General features: G+C 39.3%; 1 protein-coding gene across 2 annotated transcripts; it reads left to right on the forward strand.

Moving 5' to 3' along the window:
* CCNG2 (cyclin G2) lies at positions 1 to 8,870 on the forward strand. Of its 2 annotated transcripts, none has more exons than XM_019720264.3 (8): positions 1 to 324; positions 1,284 to 1,409; positions 2,059 to 2,196; positions 3,300 to 3,550; positions 3,738 to 3,816; positions 3,902 to 4,000; positions 6,081 to 6,286; positions 7,454 to 8,870. In XM_019720264.3, the coding sequence occupies exons 2-8, from the start codon at positions 1,284 to 1,286 to the stop codon at positions 7,575 to 7,577; spliced, it is 1,023 nt and encodes a 340-aa protein (XP_019575823.1). In that variant the 5' UTR covers positions 1 to 324; the 3' UTR covers positions 7,578 to 8,870. The 2 variants fall into 2 exon arrangements, with proteins under 2 accessions (XP_019575823.1, XP_019575831.1); XM_019720272.3 differs by lacking the exon at positions 1 to 324 and adding an exon at positions 1,059 to 1,198.
* The last annotated feature ends 1,621 nt before the right edge of the window (positions 8,871 to 10,491 follow it).

Here is a 10,491-nt window from a genome sequence, read left to right on the forward strand (position 1 = left end):
GAAAACTCAAAACAAAAACAAGGGGTTTGGTTGGGCCTCGGTGTTAGCCGCCGCGGCGGTGCCGGTAGAGGGGCTGGGCTTGAGGGGCCGGCGCAGCGCTCCAGCTGAAGGTGGGCGCGCAGGGAGCGGGATGAAGCCAGGGCTGTGAGGCGGCGGCGGCGGCGGCGGCGGCGGTGACGGGGGGAAGGGGTCGGATGCTGGTCCCGGGGGACCGCTGAGGCGGCGGGTCCTCGACCTCGGAGACAGGTCCGGACACCCCCGCCGCGCCCAGTCCCCTCCGGACCGCGACGCAGCGGGCGTCGGGGGAGGCGCGTCTTCGGCACGGTGAGTCGGCCCACCCGGGATCGCGGGGTTTCTTTGTTCACGGTCAGGACTTGGGGGTTGGGATTGCAATACAGTGCCCACCCATCATCAGCCCCTGGAGCGACTCCGGTCTTGCCCTCAGCCCCAGCTTCGGGGGAATGGGCGCCTGGATTTGAGGACATGCTGGTGGGATGGATGGAGAGTCGAGGAGGCTCAAGACAATTCTATGCCCCCCGCCCTCCCCATTTTGCCACGGTTCGCTGGGGTGGTGCTTCTTGAATTGACAGCCCCGGGACTCCGCACAGTTGCGGAACCCGGTATCAGTGGTTGGACTGGTGTTGTCGGGACGCTGATCTTCTGTCCCTCACTGGGTGGGCCGCGCCACCCCTTCGCTCTCTCGGACCGGGGTCTTTGTCATTCGGGTACATCCGGAGTAGGTGCTGCCGAAGCGGATGGGGAAGGCTCGGGGGCTGGACTCCTGCGAGAGGGGCTTCTGGAGCCGGGCTCCCGGAGGGGCGGGGCTCCGGAGTCTCCTCCCTCCGGTTCTTTGTTCAGTCGCGAGACTTTCTCTCCCTTCCTCCCTATTGTGCAAAGCCCGCACCTCTAGAACCCGCTGCAGTCGTTGGCCCCGGTGCTTTCTACCGGGCAGAAGTCCCTTTCCCCGCAGCTTCAGGTGGGGCGGGCCCTCAGGACACCGCCGCCCGGGGAGGTTTCCTGTTTGTGAAACGGCAGGGAAGTTGGGGCTGGCTGGTCTGACCCAGTGCTGGCCCGCGGACGTGACCGCGGCTCCTCCCCATGCCACACCTCCCTGGTGGTAGGGTAGGCTCGCCCTGGGACGTGACTGAGCCCCTCACCCGCTCCTCGCCCGGGTGTGCTGGGGCGCCCCTCGCTGGAGGTATTGGCACCAGCTCTTTTCTGCCCTCTTTCCACCTCCCACACCTCCCCCGAGATGCACTCTAACTTTGGTGTCTTTGCTGCAGATGAAGGATTTGGGGGCGGGTCGTGAAGAGGTCCAGCTCTTCGGATTGTTGAACCTCTACCTAGAACAAGAACAGAGATTCCAACCTCGAGAAAAGGGGTTGAGCTTAATCGAGGCTACCTCGGAGGTAAGTTTCCAGAAAAGATAAATTGCTCAAACAGTTGATAGGACTTGGGGAGGATATAGCTTTTTTTTTTTTTTTTTTTCAGTTGAATCAAAACTAAAACTAAAGGCTCCCAGGTTTCTTAAGACCAAAATTGGTCTTCCTGGAGTAGTAAAAGAAATCTTAATATTGGGTCCAGCTTTAAGAATGAGAGTGATACTAAATCTAGAGAAGTGTTTCTTCCAATGTGGCTTCCCAGTGCAGCTTCTGGGTGGGAGACTCCCTGGGAATTGAGCAGTTCATTTGTGGAAATACCCTCTGCCTGTGAAAAATTTATTGTAGGCTCTTAAATGATTACAAACAAACAACCCCTCACCCCCCAAACGAGCAAGGAACCCTCTATGTCCATTATAGGGAAATTGAATTATATTTGCTATAACCCACTGGCAACAATTCACTTTATATCGAATTGCCAAAGCTCTTTTATGATGTATATTTTTAAAAAGCAATGACATATACACGTTTTGTGTCTGAAAAAGTATAGCACTTTAGTTAAGTGATACCATTCTTTCCTACGTATTCTTGAAGATTAAGGAAAAAATTATTTGAATCAGTGTATTATCTGTTTAGTTCTAAGAAAATCATAAACTTTGGCTCTTGGTTTTTATTGCAGAATGATAACACTTTGTGTTCAAGACTGAGAAATGCCAAAGTAGAAGACTTAAGGAGTTTAACTAACTTTTTTGGATTTTGCACTGAAACTTTTGTCCTGGCGGTTAATATTTTGGACAGATTCTTGGCTCTTATGAAGGTATTTAATCATTTTTATAAATACATCTTCATTTTTCTATACCCAGTGCCTAGTACAATGTGTATTATAGAAGGATTCAACAAATATTTGGCAAATGAATATATTATGTCACTATATATAAATACTTTTAATAATTGGAATTGTGATCTTGAGTGCTAGATTAAGAGACTACAAAATTAAATGTATTGTTGTATTTTAAGTTAGGTTTTGTTATACCTGTTACATACCTTCTCTTTGAAGATGTGACAAAATGAAGACTACTGTTTTTTAGGTATTCTCTATAGATGTATACAGTCCTCAAAATAAGGTTTTCATATTTTCATGTCCCATCATGATTTTGTGGGAGGCTAGATGTTTTAAATACTGAAACATAAGTGGAAGTATAGCAGTCTGTTAAAGGTGACCTACTGCCAGCCCTATGAGAAGTCTTTTCAAAGCAGGGAGCCACAGTCTTATTAACAATTACCAGCAACTGTTACAAAAATGTGGTGATTCCTCTGCCAATAGGATTGATGTCAGCTGCTGGGTCAGTTTTCAGGGCGCTGAAAAGAAAAGGGCAGCCATCTGTCCATGGCAGTTTTTACATACGCTCCAGTCTGCACAACTGATGCGATATTTCTCTTGGGCAAATTTGCATTAAAGTATGGAATGATTCTTAAACATAAATAGATAAGAAGATAAAAAAAACAAGTAGATAAAAAAGAACGTATTGTTTTTATATCCAAAGTAATATATTTTCTAGGTGTTGAAAACTTTGTTATTTTGGGGGAGATGGTACTACTGTATTATGAATTTCATAAGTTTGAAATTCAAAATATATTCAGTTTAGAAACCTAGATTTTGAACTTGAATTAAAAATTATTTTTACCTGCATTTAAATTAAGTAATTTAAATGCTCAAAATGCCTTTTTTTAAAGGGAGGTTAAGATAGTTGAAATTGTGAAAATGATTAAGTATAATTGTGGGTAAGGATAAACACAGGGAAGCCACTTGATTGTGTTCTGCCTAAACAGGAAGGGCATTATTACAATATTATTTTAAGTGTCTGCTTGCTAAATCAAAGTGACAATTGTTAGAAGAAGCCTTTTGTTTTTGTTTTCTAGGTGAAACCTAAACATTTGTCTTGCATTGGAGTCTGTTGTTTTTTGCTGGCTGCTAGAATAGTTGAAGAAGAATGCAATATTCCATCCACTCATGATGTAATCCGGATTAGTCAATGTAAATGTACTGCTTCTGACATAAAACGGATGGAAAAAATAATTTCAGAAAAATTGCACTATGAATTGGAAGCTACTACTGCCTTAAACTTTTTGCACTTATACCATACTATTGTACTTTGTCATACTTCAGAAAGGTCAGTGGGATTCAAAATAAAAATTTTGTACTTTAGCATTGCTATTGCTAACAGTGAAGAATTGGAATGCCAATGAAATTTATATTTTTACCATCTCCAGACTTTCAACTTTTAATGGCAAGACTTTAAAATCTTTTAAATCTTTGCAAATTTAATAAATATTTTGTCCTTTCTTTTTGTTACATAGGAAAGAAATACTGAGCCTTGATAAACTAGAAGCTCAGCTGAAAGCTTGCAACTGCCGACTTACTTTTTCAAAAGCAAAAGTAAGTCAATTTCTTACATATGTCTCAGTTTCTATTTTGAATTAAAAATATATATATTTATTTTTCTGACTTTTTTTTCTTGTAGCCATCTGTATTAGCCTTGTGCCTTCTCAATTTGGAAGTAGAAACTTTGCAATCTATTGAATTATTGGAAATTCTTCTGCTTGTGAAAAAACATTCCAAGGTAAATATCTTCAGTTCTTACTGTTTAAAGCAAGTTTCCTCCCTAATATTTTATGTTTCTCCCTGTGGTGACTTAAAAATTAAGTAACACTTTATGGGGCTCTTAACTTTTATACTCATTTTTTTCTTGTATCTCAAGTGTTAAAGTTCTCAAAATGCAGCCTTGCCCCAGACAGTATTAAGCTGGAAGGGAAAGCAGTCACTTAGCCTAGCTTCTTTCTGCATTCTGATGTAGTATTCTTTCCATTCGGTAATACAGTTATCTATGTTACCCCATGCACACTGTTCTAAAATGCATACTAGGAAGTAGACTTAGTAAATGCACTAATGGTGTTCCATTGCGGCCTTCAGGCTGAATCATCCCATTAGTAGCATTACCAGAATAACATCAGCTATGTTTTTCTTTTTAAACCCCTCAGGGCAGCCCAGTAAGTTTTTGTAATCGTAAAGAGATATAAAACAACAAAAGGCACAGTCCTTTTTCTTAAACTAACAGCTTAGTTGGAGATATATGGGGCTTAACATGAGGTGGTGTGTTGTCATTTATTATTCTGTGTCTGAGTGTCGGATAATACTGAACATAGGGAGTAGTTTTGGGTTTTGTTAGCAGAGAAGTGAGGCAAACTATGAGAGAGGCATAGACTATGACTGAGAGCCTGGTTGAATCAAAAGAATCTTAGACAGTGGAAGTTTGGGAAGCAGAGGCTTATGGCCAGGATGCCGGTGTACTAGAAGGGTTTGGGAATTATTTTAGGGTAGGCTTGTAGACAGATATTCTATCTAGGTGATAGTCACAAGCAGGAGTGAGGATATCCAACTTAAACAGTGGTTTTCGAAGCCAAGCGTGGAAATAGGGCAAGGAGTCACAAATGTCCAAGATTTGGACCTAGTGATGGAGAGAATATTGGTACTATTGAAGAAAATTTGAGAGAATTTAGTTTGTGATCAAAGAAGTATGATTTTACCTTCCAGGTAGGTAAATGTCTAGCAGATACTTGGCAGTCTGGAATAAAAACTCAGAAGATAAATCATAGTTGGAGATCAAGAATTGAAATTTTTTATGAGGAAATAATAGTTGAAACCATAAGAAACCTGTGGGAGTCCTTTGCATAGAGATTAGTTGAAATTCTGGGTTTTGGGGGATGGCAGTTTCCCCAGTAGGAGCCAAGTAAGGGAAGGTCTCCTAGAAAAATAAGAGTACTTGGGAAGTCAGGTTGGGAAGAGGTTTTCAAGAAGGACGTCGTCAAGAGAATTGATTTTGGTAAGAGGTGCAGTATAATGAGAATTGAAGAGGGTCACTGGATACCCGGGAGGTGATGTCAGTAGAGGGAGAAGGGAGTGATAGAAACCAGAATGCAAGGGGGTCAAGATGTAGCTGGATTTGGTGGAAATGGAGGCCATGGGGATAAAAAATTATCCTCTGTTCGTGGTGAAAGTATTTGTACTTTATTTTTAACAGGTGACTTTTAGCTTTTGTTTGATCATGAATGTATTAGTTTCAATCCACCTTTTATAACAATGTTATCTGGAAACATCTTCAATGAAATGTGATTCCTTGAACTAAATTGGGGCACTCCCTAGTGGTGCAGGAACTACCCCTGTTTGGGGGAAATTCCTCTTACACTGCTAACTTCTCCATTAATGGATGTCTGGTATCTTAATGTAAATGCATATTTTTGGCAATCCAAACAGTGCTCTGTTACGTTAAATTCCTTTGCATTGAGACTATTAAAGAATATCGTTGATGACTGATTTATTACCAGACCAAGTGTTTGTAGGTCAGTGTGTTTTCTTAATAGGCAAAATTTTCTATGTATTGAATCCTGTGAATTTTTTATACCTATGGTGCGCCTCTTCTAAACTAGTAGTTACCCAATTTTGACTGCACACTAGAATCATCTGGAGAGCTTTAGGAACTCTTGATGCTTAGGTCACATCCCATGTCAATTAAATAAGAATAGCAACCTATGGGTGGGAATCAGGCATCAGTATTTTTTTTAAGGAGTACAGGGTGATTTCAAGGTGCAGTAGGGTTTGGGAACCACTGTTGTAACCTCTTCTTTAAACTATTTTTTTTCCAGGTTAATGACACCGAGTTCATTTACTGGAGGGAGTTAGTTTCTAAATGCCTAGCCGAATATTCTTCTCCTGAATGTTGCAAACCAGATCTTAAGAAATTGGTTTGGATTGTTTCAAGGCGCACAGCCCAGAACCTCCACAACAGCTATTATAGTGTCCCAGAGCTGCCAACGATACCAGAGGGGGGTTGTTTTGATGAAAGTGAAAGGTAAGCAGGTTCCTTGACTAATTAGACTTCCCCAGACTAAGTATTACTGATTTTATGCTCAAAATGGAACCTGGAAATATCATAAGGCATTGGAGAAAACCCCTACTCTAGTAGCATCATTTTTTCAGGTGAGAAAATTAACCTGAAGTAGTTAATTATTAAAATAGGTAATAATTTAATTATTTTAAAAAAAAAAAAGAAAGAAAGCCAAAACACCATGCTGTACATTACATCTCCAGGATTTATAACTGGAAATTTGTACCCTTTGACCACTTTCATCAGTCACCTCCTTTGTGGCAATTACCAGTCTGTTCTCTGCATCTATGAGTTGTATTTTTTGAGTTGTTTTGTTTTTAGATTGCATATGTAAATGAGATCATACAGTATTTGTCTTTCCTCTGACTGACATATTACTCCTTCCCTGTTAAAAAACTGGTTGTTTCTCATCTCTGCTCTTTGAAATACAGTTTAGTTTAAAAAAGAAAGAAAAAAAAAGTGAAACAGTATTCTGGGCTTTTCAATGTTAGTATGAATTCCTAATGTACATGGAAAGAAACTATGAGTGAGTTAAATGAGCTTGGAAAATAAAGGGAACCACCACCACTAATGTGGCAGGTTTCTGTAGATATTTTTACAGTTTTGTAAAATGCTATTGTCTTATTCAGAGTTAATTTTTGTTTGTAAAATGAGTTATTCTGTTTATTAAGTTAGATTATTTTATACTATAGGGGTAAAGGACCAGAAGTTCCATTTTCGTAGCTTATTGGTTTCTTGCATTGATTCTTGAAAGTATCATGATGCAATTATTAATGTAAGAAAGAGCAAAACCATGTGATAGGAGAAATGTTGTCTTCAGTCTGCATTTATTGGACTTAAAATACTTAGAATACATTTAGTTGCTGATAGTTTTTAATTGGTCCAAGAATAATAATTTGGCGAATAGTAATTTGTTTAAATCTCTTAAAATCTGTATTTTCTAAGGAGATTACAATAGACTTCACTTTAGGAAGTCCTTATAAGTTAAATTTTCTCTCTGTAAAGCTTTAATTTTGAAGATAAAAATCCTGAGACTAGACATACTCGTTAAGCAGTTTTATTTTGCCTGTAACACATTTAAATGTATTCTAAATAATGGAATCTTCTTCTTTGTCTCTTTTTTCCTTTCAGTGAGGACTCTTGTGAAGATATGAGTTGTGGAGAAGAGAGTCTTAGCAGCTCTCCTCCAAGTGATCAAGAGAGCACTTTCTTTTTCAACTTTAAAGTGGCACAGAAATTGTGCTTTCCATCTTAGACATCTGATTGTTTTGTGTCAGAATTTAAAGTGTGTGTACAGGTGTCAAAGCAATAAGTGGGGGAGTAGGTAGTGTTCTGGTCCAACCCCCATCTAGGCAGGAATTGCATAGTCTGGAATACCTACCTTCTATTTATTATTCAGATCAGATCTGGCTTATTTTCATATTTAATCCTAAGCCATCAAATGGGTTAGTGCCTATGAAACAATTAACAGTACTTTAGACATTGGCACTTTATTTTTCTCGTTGATCTTTAGCTACTTGGGGGAGGAGGGAAGGTGCTGATACCTTCAATTTATTACTTTTCAAGAAATTTTAAAGATGAATAGTGTAGCTAGTCTTAAACTTTTTATAAAGCCTTCAGGTGTCTTTATTTAAACAGATTGGGAGTGTGCAAGTGCTTCCTTAGCAGGGACAATGGATAATCCTTCAATGGTTTATCTCAGATTTCCCCTTCTCCCCCATTCTCAGAACAGAGAATATACTCTTAAATGTCAAACACCTTTTTTGTTTTTGTTTTTCAAATGATCACTTACTATATGATGCAGACCATAAACTTAGGCATAATACTGTCATTTCTGTGAATGTTAGTATGTAATGTGTTAGTTGAGGTTTCTGCCGAAGCAGAAATAATCAACAGGCTACGGTTGTTAGATAGTTGCATTCCTAATGCCTAAGTATTGTCAGACTATAGTATTTCAATGTTATAAAACAATCCATGATCTGCTAGTTTTGCATGCATCTGTATGAAAGCAGTGCAGGAAGTTGAACAGAACTGGGTAACTATGGCATTGATAAATGTTGATCTAGTAGCACATTTTATCTCATTTTCTTACTTTAAAAATCTGCATGATTACGTTTTATTTCCTTTGTAGTTCACATTTCAAAAATAGTGGTATTAGTATATGGGTGCCAAGATTGAATATGAAGTTAAAAAAATTAAGTGTGTGTAGTATTGTAGTTTTAAGCTTATCTGTATGGTGGTACAGCCATAAGAGTAGGGATTTATAAACTGTACACATGAAGTTTGGTACAGGGAATTTTTTTAACTTTATAAACTGTATATAAAAATGTAAATCTGAAAAAATGTACATAAAAATACTGTATTTTTTTACCTTGTGTGATAGTCTAGTCATTGCATGTAAATATAATTTATTGTGTATTCTGTATTATAAACCCTACATTGATGACTTACTTTTTTAATGGTAAGTCAACATCCATTGTATGTTTTCTGAAGTGGATCTTTTTGAAGTAATAATAGATTACAACTCAAAATAAAAATATTAATCGTACTCCTTGTTTGCAATCACATCCAAAAAATGCTTGCCATATTTCAATGGGAAAACAAAGTGAGGCTGGATTGCCTCCAGTGTAAGCCCTCTGGTTACTAGAAGTCCTCTAGGTAATACTTCCCCACCACAGTTTGGCCCATAGCCTTGGAGATACCAAAAGCGAATCTCATTTGAGAATTGACCTCTCTCTGGGGTGGATTCATATTAAACAAAAGGCCTATTAATTCATAGTGAAAGGCAACAGGTATTAAGTTGACCAGAATACTCAGGTTGGCCCATCGGTACAATCTCTGCAGACAAGCCAAATTCTAATCAGAAAATTGCTTGGTGGGGTGGCTGGTTAGCTTGGTTGGTTAGAGCGTGGTGTTAATAACACCAAGGTTGCCGGTTTGATCCCCACATGGCCACTGTGCCCTCCTTAGAAAAAAGAAAGAAATTTGCTTGGTGAATAAGCACTACAGAGCTATTGGTTCTGACTGGATCCTGCCAGCCTCTGGCTCTGTGGACTTGTTTTTCCAAGCCTTTGGCTTCTTTCCCAAGTAGGAATTTTTTTTGTTTGTTTTTTGGCATAGGTTTCCCCATCTAGTTTGATTTTATAGAACTTTTGTTTTCTCTGGTTGGTTAGAAAATCAGATATACTGAATGTGGTTTTCATGTAATATCTCTTCTCCCCTGAAGATACGGGCAAGTTTTCTAACTCTCCCAGTGGAGAATCTCTGCTTCAGGATGACCCTTCCTCACTTATTAAATAATTATGCTAAATAGTAGACAATGTATTCTGCTTTCAGATTTTGATTTGTTGACATGTGAAAGTTACTTGTGGCTTTCCAAATCTGGAAATGTTCAGTTCCTCCAGCGTTTCACTGCTTTTCTTACTGGACCTTCTGCATGAATTTGCCCACACGTGGCTTCATCTCTTCCCCTTTCTTGTTTTCAGTACATTTAGTCTAGACCTCTCTACCTTGTTCCCAACCTGTTCATTCACAACTGGCCATCCTACTTGGAGGTTTCTGATGACTCCCAAACCTGCTCTTCTTGTATACCTATCTTGGTGAAAAGGTATTCCATCTACCGTGTTTCCCCAAAAATAAGATCTAGCCAATCAGCTCTAATGCTTTTTTTGGAGCAAAAGTTAATATAAGACCCAGTATATTATATTAACATTATATTTATTATATTATATTAAAAACCCAGTCTTATATAAGATACAGTCATTTTACTATAATAAGTAAAAGAAGACTGGATCTTACATTAATTTTTGCTCCAAAAGACACATTGGAGCTGATTATCCGGCTAGATCTTATTTTCGGGAAACCCGGTACTCAAATTGGAAACTTAGGTGATATTTTCATCTCCCACCTTTTTGCTGGAGGTCACCATTTATCATTGATATGATTTCATTTATACTGTGTAACTGCTTTGTCTCCTCTTTTCTGCTACTGGCCTCCTTCAGACCTGCAGTCTTTATCAGCAGGGTTACTACAATCAGTGATTTTTCAGCCTCCAGGCTTGCTCCTGATCCCCTTGCCACCTGGATATCCTTTTGAAATATGCAAATGTGGTATGTCTCTCCTGAAAAATTGTTCAATAGATACCTCAGTAGATACCTCAATCAGGATAA

This window comes from Rhinolophus sinicus, chromosome 1 (genome assembly GCF_057876585.1).
Source record: "Rhinolophus sinicus isolate RSI-liver-muscle chromosome 1, RSI-T2T, whole genome shotgun sequence".
NCBI classification, from domain to species: Eukaryota; Metazoa; Chordata; class Mammalia; order Chiroptera; family Rhinolophidae; genus Rhinolophus; species Rhinolophus sinicus.